Source organism: Squalius cephalus (genome assembly GCF_949319135.1).
Source record: "Squalius cephalus genome assembly, chromosome: 13".
In the NCBI taxonomy this organism is placed as follows: domain Eukaryota; kingdom Metazoa; phylum Chordata; class Actinopteri; order Cypriniformes; family Leuciscidae; genus Squalius; species Squalius cephalus.
This window is the reverse complement of record NC_137134.1, coordinates 9,686,872-9,703,560: the sequence shown is the minus strand read 5'-3', so window position 1 is coordinate 9,703,560 and position 16,689 is coordinate 9,686,872. Positions and strand designations below refer to the sequence as shown.

Genomic DNA, 16,689 nt, shown 5'->3' with positions numbered 1-16,689 from the left:
ATATTAATAATAATAAAATGGCAAAATGCAACTAAATTACTAAAACTTTAATTAAAATAAAATGTCAAATTAAAAACTAATTCAAAATATTCATAGAAACCATAGTAGTATCTCAATGATACTAAAATAAAACAGATTAGAACTGATAAATTTGAAATTATTTTAAACTGTCATGTTGCATAACCATTAAGTAAAAATTAATCATTTCTAAAAACAAACAAACAAACATTTATTTAAATATATATATTTACCTGATATTTTTAACATGAGGGTCTGCATGTGTCCTCTCTACGATATCACTTCCTGTTTTATGCCTTTGCTTTGGTCGCACCACATGACTTTGTTTTGGTGGGCAAAAGTGTTTCAAATATTAATAAGCAGTGAAGAAATTTTTTTAAATAAATAATCATAAATGATTATGCCAAACCAATGTTATGTTTTCCTTTATAAACATCAAAATGGTTTTTAATTTACAAATTAAAACATGTTAAGAAGTATTAGTATTAAGTAGTATTTTTTATTGAATTAATGGTAACACTTTATTTTAACATGGCAAGGTTACACAAATCATGTACTTAATATAGAAATAACAGTAAATTATCAATCATTACAGGCAACTAACCCTAAGCCAAACACTAATCTAAGTGTAATGTAAATCTAATTTTGTAAATCTAAATCTAATGTAGTTAATTAACAGAACTCAGTTCGTATTACACAGTAACAACGTCACCCTAAAATAATGCACAATATATCGGCCACCATATCGGTATCTGCCGATTATGTTCATTTTTAATGTTATTGTTATCGGTCCGATAAGCCGTTTTATTAAAGCCAATAAATAATGGATTACTTCCTTTCTCTGAGACACTTCAGATGCGCACTGTTCGCCATTTTATTAGAATTTTATTTCAAAATTACGCTGGTTTACACTTTACTTGTTTGTTTGATTTATGTTGAAGTGCTTGGGAATGCTTTTAATGGTGAGACTTTTGTTTTTGTGTGTATGTTTATGTATGGATATGTGTGTATATATATATATATATATATATATATATATATATATATATATATATATATATATAAATTTTGGCCGATACCGATAACTGATAATTCTTTATATTTGAAAGCAGATAACTGATATTATATATATATATATATATATATATATATATATATATATATATCGGTTATCTGCTTTCAAATATAAAGAATTATCGGTTATTTTGGCCGATACCGATAATTCCGATAATTCTTTATTAGTTTATCAGTTATCGGTATCGGCCAAAATGTTAATATATATATATATATATATATATATATATATATACTGTATATATATAATATATATATATATATATATATATATATATATATATATATATATATATATATATATATATATATATATATATGAAAATTTTGGCCGATACCAATAACTGATAATTCTTTATATTTGAAAGCAGATAACTGATATTATATATATATATATATATATATATATATATATATATATATATATATATATATATTAGGGACTTTTAACTTTTATCGCATCCAAAATAAAAGTTTGTGTTTACATAATATATGTGTGTGTATGGAGTATAATTATTTTCTATACATAAATACACACACATGCATATATATTTAAGAAAAATGTGTTATTTATATATAAAATATTTATATATAATATAAATTATATATAATATAAATATATATACACAGTATATACATGCAAATATTTCTTAATTCTTAATTCTTAATTATTTCTACATGCATGTGTGTGTATTTATATATAGAAAATAATTATACACCGTACACACACATATATTATGTAAAAACAAACTTTTATTTTGGATGCGATTAATCACGATTAATCGTTTGACAGCCCTAATATATATATATATATATATATATATATATATATGAACATTTTGGCCGATACCGATAACCGATAAACTAATAAAGAATTATCGGAATAATTGGTATCGGCCAAAATGTTCATATCAGTGCATCACTACCTAAAATAATGTGCAACTGAGTTAATAGATGTAGACAAAAAGGTAATATGATGTGATAGACATGTGATAGTATGTTGTGAGGTTTGGTCAACTCACCATTGAAGTTGACCGACCGGATGTACTTCAGGAGCTTCTTGCCACCAGCGTGCTCCATCTCCTGACAAACGCCCGACTGGTCGGGACAAAGGTCCTTCTGCATGTTGTGCAGGGCGTGGGCCATGGCGTACACCGCGTCGATCACAAACTGCACCTTCCCCTCCTGCTCGTATTTGGAGTCTGATCCTATTCGCTCTTGCCCTGGAAGGGAGAAAGAAAACAAAAAGTCAAAGTAGAGTGAAGACTTTCAAACATCTGTAGCAAGATGTGTGCCTAAATGCTCTCGCAGGAGCACGTAGAAACAAAGGAATAGGATAAACGGAGTCAACTCTGGAAGCTTTTGAAGAAAAATGTGAGGTAAAGTACAAAAGCAATGAAAGTTATCACACTTTAGGAACAATCTTTCATTTGAAAAGCCTTGGCGTGTTTTGGCCGCTATCTTTAACACGGTGAAAAGTAATGCCTGAAATTGTAGGTGCTTATCTTACTTTGTTCTCTAATGTTGTCACATTTTTGCTATCTTCATCTTAGGTGGTTTAGAGATTTATTTCCAGCGATTGCTCACAGGCAGTGTCGGGAGTAACTACCTAAAAGTAGATTCAATAACATGACAACATGACAATGTGCACTTGTAGTGAACTTCAAATCTTAAGAATTGTACTTTCAGATAATATATGTATGAAATAAAATCCACTTAAGTGTACTTAAAGAGAGTACACTTTCATGACAGTGTTTCTTAATACACTTTTAAAAAGTGCACTTTGTATCTATATCAAATTAATGGTTACTTTAAAATACATTTTAAATCATTGTTTTAATAATATTTTGTTGTGCTTCAAAGAAGTACTTATTTGAATGTGTTTACTAACATACTAAAGTACATGTAAGGCACTTACATGTTTTATTCAATATTATATTTAAAGTTAATATATTTAGAGTCCCACAAATAATTGTATCCCTTAAAACTCACATTTGATCACCAAAATTACATATTTAAAGTTTTTTCCATGAAAATTCTTCATGCCTTAAAATAGCTTGAATGTAACTCTCCACCTGTGCCTCATTCTATGAATATGCAAATGAGCCCCGCCTCCACTCACTCGCACCAGCTCAGAAATCCACTCATTGACGATCACACGTTGATCTGATTGGTTACAAGGTAGTTTGTGACGTCAGAAACACCAGCGATTTCAAACCGTGTTTTTGAGACTGTCTTTGGTTCACTGCAGTTTTAAGGAGAAAATACTCAGCAATGGTGTTGACTTATGAATTTGCACATGGTTTGTATTAAAGCATATTAAAAACACCACATAGACAAATAAACAACATTAAAAGCTTGATTTCACTACAAGGGGGCTTTAAATGCACTAAATTGCAACTTCATCATTAACAAATGTGCAATTATGACATTCAAGTTTCAATAGAAATGGCATTAAAGTATATTTTAGTTTACCATAAATGCTTGTCGGTACATTCAGCATCACACTTTAACCATATAGAATAAATTATAGAATTACATATAAAGATGTAAGTGGATAAAATAAGCACTATAAAGTGCCTTTAATATACATTTAAACTATACATGTGTACAATTGTAAATAGCATGCAGTTATTGTTTTAGTGACCAAAACATTATTCTTAGTAATTTATTTTATAATGTCTTTTATATAATACTCTTTTGAAAAGTATGCTAAAGTGTACTTTTTTTTTTTTTTCCACAAGAGAAAGTACAACAAAAGTGACAGGCTGTTTTTATAGCATTAGCCACATTTAGCATGGTTTCCCCGTATTCTGTAGAAACTGTGTTAAACAAATTATAAATGTAAACCATATATATTTAAAAAGGTAAAATACATATCTGAATCGGTATTTCCTCAATGTAGCTATTCAATCTACTTTTGTGAGTAGCTTGTAGTATAGCTTATTTAGCTTTTTTTTGCAGTTAGCTTTTAGCTTGGAAGCTACATGGAAGTTTTACAATTTCTTTAAGTGTTGATATATTTTCTGCTGAAAAGGGAAGTTGGGTGAGGCATTTCAAAGGATTCATTCTCTTTATTAAAATATCAAAAAGGCTTTAGCTACATCATAGCCATAATTCACGGTTTGTTAACTGCTAATACGCTTTTGAAGGGACACTCACATTCTAGACAGAATTTGATTGGACGGAAATTTGTCTAGTGCAGGATGAGTCATCAATAGTTTGTTTTGTTTTCCCAGAAGAGACTGTAATTTATGAGGGATTGAATCTGCTAAAAGTACATTTTGTCAATTCTATGAACATATTAGCACATAGATTAGCCTCATGGCTAATAGACAGAGTCTCTGCTGTGACAAATCGGTAGGATTTTTTTACGAAATGACTTTTCTCTTCAGAAATGTCACTGTGAGTCAAGATAATTTGCTATGCGTAATGGGAAATTTATTCCACACACAATCTTCTCAGGATCTGACCTAGTGAGAATACCTTTACCTTAAAATGTCTTAATAACAACAGTGGCCAGACTTTAGGCTCACCCTAAACTGTGAGGAAAACTGTGACAGTTCTATTAAGTGCTGCTATTCCCTGATCCACTGGTGGAAGTTCTCATGGGACATCAATGGAGTTCAGGCAATATTCTTAGCGATTTCTCTCCAATTAGCTCTGCCGTCGTCCAGATCTGACACCCACCCTTATATGCCAGTCCGGGTTCCCCAGGGACGCTCTTATAGTCTGTCTTTCCACAATAACGCCTTTCATTAAACATACTACAGCTGGCTTAGTCGGCTCTTCTGTCCCGCCAAGCATGGCTAACTCAAATATGTGTATTTTCGAGACAGCTTCATCAATGATGGCCCTAGTCTGATGGGGAAGGAATGGGTAACTCTAATAGTGCCTGGCAGAACAGGAAAACTAGCTTGGGGAAATATCAGCTCATCCAAAAGTGCCATTAGATCTTTTCAGCGAGCTTGAGACATCCCCATCTGGGACTGGACTTCATCCACAATGATTGGATCTCATTATTTAGATGATATTTACTTGAAAGATGATTGACCGACGTCTTGGAGACATCCTTAGAAAAAATCCCCAACTTGCAGGACGCTACTTTTCTCTTTCTTTCTGTCATTAGTGAAGGGCTATTGAGATGCCAACGGAAACTTTCGCCAGGTAATATAGACCTCCTTGGTATAAAAAGAGAAGATTGCATTTCACCTAGACCTGGGGTTTCAATAAAAATGAGATTGTATGCATGTATCCTAAACCATTTGTCAAGATAGATTCGCTGGTTAAAGAGGTTTTACACTTTCTCAACATCTCGATGGCATCAAATTAAAGGTTATGACAATTCATCTCATCATGGTCAGCCAAAAACCTTGAGGGATTCAGATCAATAGACATCAATGACCCCAGGCAGTGACAAAAACCCCATTCTGGCAGAGATTCGTTCACGCTGAAGGTCACAACAACCATTAGAAAATAATAAGCTGCTCTCATGGTGACAGATATCTTGTTCAACAATACTTCACAATTACACCTAGTCTCCATTGACAGAAAAGAGTACTGAGCTCAGAAGCTTTTTAGAAAATTGCCTCAGTCTCTAATTTATCTTTTCTTATTGTCACAAATCTCTACTTCTGAAGGTACCGACCAGAAATGAATTGCGATACATTTGTGTCATCAACGCGAGTACTACATTGCGCACTAGCTGTTTAGCATTTTTAGCTAGGTAAACATTCAGTGGGAAAAAAAGGCAAATAAACAAATATTGGGTAACACTTTAGAATACTGTTCCTTCATTAATGAATAACTACACAGGAACAGATGAGTAATGCATTAGTAACACTCTAGTAACTACTATTAACTAACAAGAAACTCTTCACTATTAGCTAATCAATAACTACTATTTTTGTTACTACATCATTCTAAAGGAACTACCAATAATTTGGATCAGTATTCTAAAGTGAAAAACATGATAACAACCTAATATTAACTGAAGTCATTGTAAGCTTTTAAGGCTTTTGTAAGGTTTTGGATAGTAATGAATCAAGTGTTACTACATCTTTCAAAAGGAACTACTAATTATTTGGATCAGCATTCTAAAGTGAAGATCATGGGAACACACTAGTAATGACTAAAGTGTTACCAAATCCATTGGAAGGAATTGCTATTCAAAATCTTACAAAAATCTCAAAAGCTTACAATGACTTCAGTCAATATTAGGTAGTTATCATGTTTTTCACTTTAGAATACTGATCCAAATAATTACTAGTTCCTTTAGAATGATGTAGTAATACTTGAGTCATTACTAGTGGGTTACCATTACCTTTTATTATAAATTATGCATTATTCATGTTAATTATGAACCTGTAGATAGTAGTTCTCTGGGAGGTATGAAAAAAATAGTAGTTATTGATTAGCTAATAGTGAACTACTACATTCATCTGAGCGCTATTACTTACTAATTTGTTAATCAGAGATTCTTGTAATTTAATAGTAGTTACTAGAATGTTAATAATGCGTTACTCGTTTGTTCCTGTGTAATTATTCATTAATGAAGGAACAGTATTCTAAAGTGTTACCAAATATTGCATTTGAACATACTTGACTCCACAAAAACCGTACTTGAGGCTATGCCGCTTTGGCATTGTTCACTCATGTGTACACTGTAAACAAAAATCAGCAAATATAACGGTTAAAAAAAGGCAGCTAAGGTTGCCAGTAAAAAAAACTGCATTTTAGGTTAGAAACATAACTGATTAAATGAAAATTAAATTTGAAGTGTCGCACGGGAATTATGGGAATGTCAATGTACGGTTCTTCAATTAAAATTTATTAGATGACTTGTTCTTTTTCACTTCCAAAAAACTGCTAAATTATCAAACTGTAAAATTACATGAAATGTTCCATTAGATTTATTACAGTTTTTCACTGTATACAGTAAGGTAACTTACTGTTAACCAATCAAATGGATTTACTGTAGCCTTTTTTACCGTCTTTTACCCTTAAAATTACACACTTTTTTATTTATTTATTTATTTTTACACAGTATCCCAGTTCAGGAAACAGCTTTCACTTCAAACAAACATGAACTTGGATCTTCAGCAAAAGCTCTATTGAATGTCCTGAACTCTTTTTTGACTGCAGTGATGAATCTCAAAAAAGTCTCATCTAATTCTCATCTAAGTGATTAGAACAAACTCCATTTTGGAAAATAAATCTCGACATATGTTTAAGCTAATTGGAGAGCCGGTTTCCAACTTGCATGAGATTTTCCTAATCTGTATCAGCCATATGCTATTTAAACTGCAAATTTATTATGTTTTTTTTTTTTTTTTTTTTTTTTTTTTTGATGAAAACAGGCCAGGTGTTAATGCAGAATAAAACAGACTTGATGTACACATGAACTTAAAAGATTTAAGCAAATGTCATCTTTAATGTCAGGTCATTTCATAATTCCATTGCGTTTAATATTAATAATTGGCTTTTATTCAAATTCTAAATCTAAAGCCCACAACATCAGTTTTGAAGCGAATTCATAACGTATGCTTAAACAGCCGAACGCATAGCCATTCAAACTATACTCCATTTCCCAACACAGGTGGTTGACATGTGCACTAGAAAGTAACATCCTTGGAATCGGCTATCCTAGCATAATCAGATTAGGCTAACGTTACAATGTGTACAAAGTAAAAGCAATTAAAAATAACTAAAATTTACAGTGTCCTTTTTTTATATAGCTTAAAAAATTGCGCCTTTAAAACTATTCATTACCTGTGATCCGTCGCAGCACAGATTTATGTTACAAGGTAAACAATACTTTTTCCCCATTGACGCGAGGATGAAGTTATACTAGAGGTCGATCTGGCGTTATGCACAACCATGGTTAGACAAGCAACTATAAAACTTCGAATTTACACAAATGAATTACAACAGGCTGAATTACCTGTCGAGAAGAAAGCAGGCAACCTCAGCGTCCGTTTTAAAATCTTTTCTCCTCATGAGCTCTTTCCATCTGGGAAAAGTTACTCCAATATTGACTATGGTCTTGCTGATTTGTCTGTCGCGTTGACGTTTTAATTCTCTCTTTCAAATGTGAGTACGCACGCACGCACACACACCACACTATCTTTCAAATCTGCCGGCACTCGCGAGCTCGCGAGTAATCTCCCCCTCGCATTCGTCACGGTGTCACTGAGTGAAAAACGCAAAAGGCGAAGCTTGAATTTACAGGCATGTCCCTCTTTGGCTAATGTAGTTTCAAGATGGAGGGGCAACATGGCGACCGGCATACGAACCCCTCACCCGTATGTACTTTCAATGGCAGATTATAAACTTAAGAGAATACTTTATTACTTGAAAGAAGTAAATATATATTAATGAGCACATATATTTTTGAAATAACTAAGTGTTTTTTGCTAAGAATCAACTAAAAAAGTTACACAGTGTAGCTTTAAGTGATGTTTCACCCATAGTTACCGCAGGCAGAAAACAAATGAATAGGAAGTGTCATCAGCAAAACTTGAAATGGCTCAGCGATTTACTGCAGAGCAAGTCCTGAACGCAATCAAATATTAGTGTCACTGTCACTTGATGGTGGATCTGGTGAAGAAGCTGTCAGCGATCAAAATATTGATTTTGAAGATGTTGAAAATGATAGTTTTAAGAATATGTTTGAGATGTTGAATATGAGCCAGATGCTGAATGTACTGGGTAATGAGCTGATGGTATAAAACATCTGCTCAAACTGAACCCTTCCAAGCTCCAAAAGATAACAAAATATGCTTTATTTTATTCTTCTGTAATTGTTACTCTATATCAGGAGAGTTTTATATTATCGCGACAGGTCCATCCGTGTTAGATATAGATGCAGTGCTAAACACCCGAATATGTAATAATGATTGTCGAAACATTCATGCATTTAAGGGTTAATGCAGTCATCAACACGGGCACCAGTTGTTGTGTTTCCAGTAGTTTCTCGATTTTCCGTCTCTTCCGACTGAGAAACAATGTGCCCGGCCAGTGTTGCCACCTTGTGGACAAATTAATTAAACAGCTAATGTGCGAGCCTAGCATACACAGTGTGTACGGTTTGAATCTGACTGCAATTTATGTCGAAAAATGTACATCACATGCTCTGTGCACATGTGTGTAAAAACCGAAGTTTACTTTAAGCTTTATGCTTATAAAGTAACCATCAAATGTGCACAATTAGGTTTTTTCAGCATTTCACGTCACATTTACAATACAGCTTGTGAAGATAAAAGTAGTAAAACACATCTGAGGACAATTCCATTGCATCTAGCGGTTTCCGAATGTAAAGATGTGTTCCATGATTCTGCGTCTGCACATTGCAAAAGAAAACAGAAACTTTTAGTTCTCCTTGTAAGAGATATGTGGACCCACTGTGGAGCCAGCTTGAGGCAACTCTACCCACAATCCTTTATTCTAAAACAAACCGATGCAGCCATTCATGAGCGCAAACAGAGCGCCTCACCATCCACCACTCCTCGCTAAAGATTTCTTTTGATCTCCAAAATACCTATTAGGCATTTTAGAGCTAATTAGGTAGCTTGATTGTGTTTAAGTAGGAAATAAAAGTGGTAAAAGGTAACACATCCCTCCCTATCACTATAAAAGAGACTTCACTGCTGGTGCCACTAAATTAAGGCCCTGTTTACAGCTGGTATTAAGATGCGTTTTGGTCGATCGGATCACAAGGAGACGAGGGAGACACATTCCCGTTTACACCTGGTGTTTTAATCCGTCTCTTTTGTCCATTCGACCACTTCTTTCCTGATTTCTTCAAAGTGAGGGTCTATGTGTGTTTTCTTTTTTTTCAGATCTTTTGATCCAATGGATGAAATAAGCTCACGCAATTTACATATGAACGCGACTGGAGACGACAGAAAAACACACAGAGAACATCAGCTTTAGTTTATATTCTGAAACCCATAAGATCACGCTGAACGCTGTGAGTGTGTGTTAGGAATCAGGAATGGTGAGAGAACATTGTGCTTGGCACGTTTTTCATCTTCAAACCAAACTTGGGTCTCCAGACGTCAAAGTTTAAATCCCGTCTGGCTAGAGCACGTCCCATAATGTTTACGCGTTAGGTCAGTTGGCGGAGAGTAGACGGTCTTTTGTGGCTGTCTGAACACATTCAACCACTTGAGCGTTTACACTACGAAAGCAATCCGGTTGAATGCCTTTTCAACTACCTCTGGAAGTGGTTGAAAGTGGACGAGCTCACAACGTTTTAGACCCCATTTACACCTGTATTTAGCCTCGTCCACTTGTGATCCGATCGACCAAAACACATCTTAATACCAAATGTAAACAGGGCCTAAATTAATCCAAAACGTCATTCCGGAACCTTCAAAAACCCAATGGTTACAAGTGTGTATGATATGAGTGTATGAATGCTGATCATTCTATTTCAGTCGAGAGCTGCTTTGATCTTGTCATGTCAGAACAATAAAGCCTCATTGAGTGGATAGATGGATGGATATATAGTTAGAAGGAAGTAGGGGTGTTTTTTGCCTCCCATACGCAGGGAAATGGCTGTCACTCTCATTATTATCAAGCTATAATTCTGCAAAACCTGCCGCTGAAAATGGAAGCGATCCTGGAGCATGTGCTACATAGATAAACACAGCATGTAATTATGGTGAATAAGATGTCTGTGGGCTGATTGGCGCCTGCTGAAAGAGGTCAAAAAAGGAAAGGAACGAATCCGGTTGTCCCCGTTTCCTCGGAACAGAACATCCTAAGCAAGAACCGTTTGTTTGTGAACGATACAACACACTGAGACTCACACAAAGAACAAAACTGTTATGACAATCAATCGATCTGATTGGATGACTAATGTTTATCAAGTCAACGTGAACACTCTCAGTAAATGTATTTTGAGACACATTTGAAATAGTCAATTCAAATGTCATGTGGGTTCATATGAATGTAATTCCCCCCAAAACTTTGTCTTCATAAACTTTCATTAAAAACGTTGCTCCAACGTGGAATGCTCAGTTTTTACAATCCTCAAAACAAAAATCTAAATATAAAACCAAATCCTGGCCTACACAGAATTTATACAGTACAAAATGCACCACATTAAGGAAGTAAAAGAGGTTTTCACATTTGTTTTCCTTGAATATGTACCAGAATTAGTGTCCCTCAGACAAACAATAAGAAATACTTGTTTCTACTTTTACAAGAATGACAAATGTAAGGCAGAGATGCTAATGTAAAGGTAAATGACAACTTTTCAGTGAAGGAAAATCCTAATTTGCAAATATGTTGTGAATTATGTTTCATGTCGACTTCGAAACAGTTCACACACAGAATCCAGACCTGTACAATATTTAATAGAGAGAATTTAGTACAAGGCTGCAAAAAGTACATCATTCTGAGCATTTCTATAGAAAACTCTGATGGCAGCAATTCCACAGATGGAGTTCGGCAATTTCCCATTGATGTTTTCTTTTGTGAGGGGACTGAGAAGCTGTCATTTTCATGAAGTGCCATTGCGAGCCTAAATTCAAACACTCCGGTGCCCAGAGGACTCTGAACTCCGGCTCTTCACTCCAAAAAGGGCTTTAAATGCATTCCAATGTCACTCCGAAAGAGAGATGAAAGTGGTGGAAAAGCACAGCAAAAGCAAATGTTTCTCCGAGCATTTTGTCTTGTTGTGCGGTAAAAGTATTTAAAGACTTTCTTTAAGACATTTACATGAGAAAGTTCTAATATTAATAATATATTAAGACTTTTCACAGTACGTTTTTCACAGTATTTTTACAGTATTTTTCACAGTATTTTTATGGAGCAGGGCTCTTGATGGGGGCCGCCATGTTGAGGTCACATGACCAGTAAAAATACTTTAATTTACGTCTAAACCCTATAGAGTGCAACAAACTTCATTCATATTCTCCATAGGGAAATAGATTTTTAACGATAACTTATAAACCCTTTAAGACAGCCTTACTGTGAGCCATGAGGTTGTTTATTGATAGAATTTGCTTCTGTTAAACCCGTCAACCCGCATTATTTCAACTTAGTTTTAAAATAATCCTGTTTGACAGCGGAATTCCTGGTGGAAAAAACACATTACCCAAGATGCTGTACAGAAAATTTCACCAATCGGACGAAACAATCAAAACGTGCCAAAAGATCTCATTAGCAATGCCCACTTCCATTAGGAACCGCAAATGATATTAATCTCTCTAAGCTCTCAAAATACTTATATATATGCATATTTTTTGCATATCTTTACAAGAAAACACTTTGTAAATAAAACAAAAAAGTTGTGTAGCTGAAATAAACTAAATTAAAGATACATTTTCTAAAATCTTACTAAATGAAAATATCTTGTTTTAAAAACATCTAGTTTGACTAAAAGTCAAAAGACAAAAAAAATATTGATTAACAAAATGTGAGTTTGGTGCCTGCTAGAATTTTGGCTCAAGGTACCAAAAACTGACAGATATATTGCTGCTAATTATCTCAATACGTCTTACTAATGTTGGAGGTGGAGAATGTGCCGTGCATGTAATGACCTGTGTGCAGGAGCACATCAGAGAACCCCAAAATTTGATTACAAATTCACAGTGACTATCCAATCTAGCCATCTTTAATTGTGTCTTCTCTTGTACAATCGTGATCCTGGACTACAGCCAACTCCTCTCTCACCTCTCCCATGTCATCCATCAGACCTGACTCTCCTTTGCCCTCTAGCGCACACTGTTGTTCCAGGGACGGCACCATGTGCTTTCTCTCTCATCACATACTCGAGCCCTTGATGTCTGTAAATTGGCCCTCACACCGACGGCGTCTCCGGGCGATATAGAGTGGTGTTGCCAGCTGTCACTGACAGAAACTGCCGCCACCTCCAGTTCTTGAATATCTCACCTCGTTGTGCAGAGACTCCCGGAGCAGACAGGACACTCGATAAACGAGATTTCCCAATGGCTACATCTCGCAGAGACCACAAACTGGTGAATCTAAAACTTTTGGATGACATACAGCTCATATCTCTATCTCTGTGAGTTACCAGAACCACACATGGAAAAAAACACAACAAATCCAACGCTATCTCACGACCAATTCGTACGAATTTGTACGAGGGAGTAAAATGTGGCTAATTCATATGAATTCATATGACCTCACTCGTACGAATTCGTTCGATTTGTCTAAAGCACAGTGATGCGTAGGTTTAGGGGCGGGGGCAGGGGTAGGTCATTCGTACGAATTCATATGAATTGGGCAACCCGTAAAATATGTACGATTTAGCAAAAATCGTCCGAATTGAAATGCAAAAATTCGTACGAATTAGCCACCTCATAAAATACGTACGAATTGCTATGAGATCGGCTTGAACAAATCACACTAAATAACGTATCAGACAACGGTTCGTCTAGTGTGCCTGAGTTCACACCGAAAGCAACCATATTAAGCTCTCAAATATAGGACTGGCTTTTCTATATGTGAGAAATTGTGACCATTTTGATGAGCCTCCCTAATATGCTATTCGATTTGGTCTCAAATCCATAAAAGAGATAGAGGTTTCTACTCAGGTAGCCAGGCTTTTAATAAATTGCCTACAGTTTCCATTTTGTAACTTAATCTGGTCAAGAATTTTCCGAGTTTTCACGTACCGTTTAGTGGGCACAACATACAAAAAAGCACATTAATAGACAATCATGGAATACAAAATGCACAAAAAAAGACCAGCAAGGTTAACGATTTTCAGTCAGGTCTTGCCGTCTTTGTGTGCAATGTGCACCAGACGGTTTCCAAACAGACTGTGGGCGATCTGTGGGCGTGCCGGCAGTACATCTGATGCTACTACGAACTTGATATAATGTGTAGGCGACAGACACACAGTTTCTACCAGATCCAAGTAGGTTCAATGTGGTGTAGATAGCAGATCAGCTCGGCTACCATTTAGAGGACCTCGTTTTGACCTGGTAGACCATTTTGTTTTAGCTGATTAGAGCTGCTAGACCACCTTGGACCTGCAAGATACATCTCCAATGTGTTTTGTGCCGTGAATTATTGGCTGCCGAGAACATGAAACCACTGAAATTTAATGTTGCACAGTAAACAGTTTTTGTACTGCATTGGTTCCTCACTGTAAAATATGGATCCTGCAGCACCCAAAAGTTGCTGTACGCTTTCCTCTGGTTTATTCCCCCTACAAGACAGCCGTGCATGTCATTAGTCAATTAACTGAGTTGTCACAGTTTTCATGGGTTCAAATATCAATACATTTCTTTAGACAGGCATCATATTTCTCATGGAAATTTGAAGGGACAGATTATACAATACAGAACAATTCTGGGTAACAATTTCTTTGTCATGCTTTTTTATTTTGTTAGCATGTAGTCAATAGTATTGATTCTTACATTAATTACTCTAGATACTCCAGAGTGTTTACCCCTTGTGCGGATATTGACTTAACCACAGGCTACAGGACAGAATACAGGCACTATACAATTTCAAAATGATTTTACGAATTAGAAATAGCATTTTCATATTATTGCTTAAAATGTAATGTTCTGCTCAATTTTGGATTATTGCCTCCAAAGCTATACCTAAAATATTAAAAATAAGAGACAAAAACTACCTTGTGTGCATGCTTATTTTATCCTGTTATAAACATTCCCAAATTTTGGTTGGCAATCTTCATGCACGTGCACTCTGTCTTGTAGCTGACTGGGAATTGGGAACCAGTCAGCCTGAACTAGCCATGATGAGCTGAGGGAAGATTATGTAATGGGGGAGCTCTGTTACAGAGGAAAATGTGCTTTATATTCAGAAACGCAGCACTAATAAGCCGGAGTCAATGAGCCTGACAGGGTTCTTCAGGTTTAGCCAAAAAAAAGCTAGGAATCTGTGGTAACTTTCATATTTTTCATTCACTGCAGCAAGTGTCTTAATAAAGACTGGCAGGTTTGTAATTCCCTGCTGGAAAAACCAGCTAAAGCTGGTAGCTATGTTTTTGAACATGGTATCTGGTTATTAGCTGGTCTAATCTGGTTGTTAGCTGGTCCAAGCTGGTCAACCAGTTACCATGTTACTTAATCAAGTACTGTATTACCAGCCGGTAGCTGGTTTGCTGTTGTTTTATGCTAAAGTCCAACCTAAGCCAGTTATCATCTACCAAAATTCTGTACAGTTACCAGCTTAAGCAGGATTCCAGCAAGGATTTCGGTACTCGCAGAAAGAAAACCCGAATTTCAAAGCATGACGTGTCAAAGCACGACCAAAAAAAATAGCTATTAACGTTTACCTGTGCACTTTCTACTAGTGTCTTCTTTCTTTGAGGAACTCATGAGCTTGCAGTTGAAGTTCTCCTCCCAGTACTCAGCGAACCAGACGTTTCTTCTGTTGTTCTCCAGTGTGCGTGACATAAAGTAGGTGTCAAAACCTGAAAAGGACAAGGCAGCACCATTAACGCTAGCATCAGGTTATCAGTGACTTTCCCTGAAAAGCCATATACCTTAGTACTTCTAATGATGAAACCAGATATCTAACTAGTAATGTCAGAACAGTGCCAAGTTTTTCATAATTTCCAACACTCTCATTGTAGGTTACGTACGTTAAAGTAAAAAAAAAAAAGTAAAAAAAAAATATATATATTCATACGATCTTCATGCTAACTTGTTTTTCTATAAATTGTACATTTTCATACTAACATCATATCGTATAAATATCTTATATCGCAAAATTGCCACCTCATAAAATAGTTACGTTTTCTCAGGAGATCGGGTTTTTATTTTAGTCTTCATCACCGTGCTGAGAAAAAACTGAATTACTGACCTGTAATAATGTGTTGCTAGTATGCTGGTTTCATTAGTTGTAACTAGCTTAACCATCAAGACTCCAGCTTCTCTAAGCAATTCAATCTCTGCATATGAACTTTTTTTTCTGCTTCGCCAACAAAATAATTAGTACCCTTACTTGACATTCTTTACATCAGGTAGCTTAGCATTTAATCAGACCGTTCGCAGACAAACAATAACATTTATCACTCTGGATCCCAAAGAGTCTTTTGAGTCTGTCCTTGTTGTTTGGCATCAAGGCTAAAAACATGCCTCATCTAAATAGGTTTGTGGTGTAATGAGGCTTTCATCCACAGTGTAGCTACAAGGACAAAGGTCAGCAGAACATTTAATTTTGCCAGAGGCATCGGCTAACCTTACATAGTCATAGCTCATTTAAACTTTGTTTGCTTCTACTCTGTAGACTGCAAAGGAAGTGAGTCCGGGTCTGCCTTGCCCACTAGAAAATAAGTGTTAAGAAAGAGATAAGGTGTTATCATTAAGCTGCTACAGCAGAGCTGCCCTAAGCCAGTCAACAAATGCAGCTGAAGTCTTTAATGCACTCCTGGGCATTGCATACTCTTGAGTCGGAGCAAGCATTCGGTCTATCTGTGGTTCCCAAGCTCCATCCCCCTAGTTGGCATGTTGAGGGCTGTAGCCTGGTGGCGAAGTCAGTCAATTCTTCTGTGATCGGTAGTGAAGACTAAACATTTACTGTTTAATGTTATTTTTTAGTATTATTTTTCTTTATTCATTTTCAAAATAATGTCATAATGTA

The 16,689-nt window shown here is 35.6% G+C and overlaps 1 protein-coding gene across 2 annotated transcripts in view; it reads right to left on the bottom strand.

Moving 5' to 3' along the window:
• grm7 (glutamate metabotropic receptor 7) overlaps nt 1–16,689 on the bottom strand; it is a 217,327-nt gene that overhangs the window by 74,847 nt on the left and 125,791 nt on the right. For both annotated transcript variants that reach the window (XM_079889895.1, XM_079889896.1), the window contains exons 5-6: nt 15,380–15,517; nt 2,115–2,315 (exon numbers count right to left, since the gene is read on the bottom strand). In XM_079889895.1, coding sequence (XP_079746021.1) covers nt 2,115–2,315; nt 15,380–15,517 — 339 coding nt within the window. The remainder of the gene's footprint in view (nt 1–2,114; nt 2,316–15,379; nt 15,518–16,689) is intronic.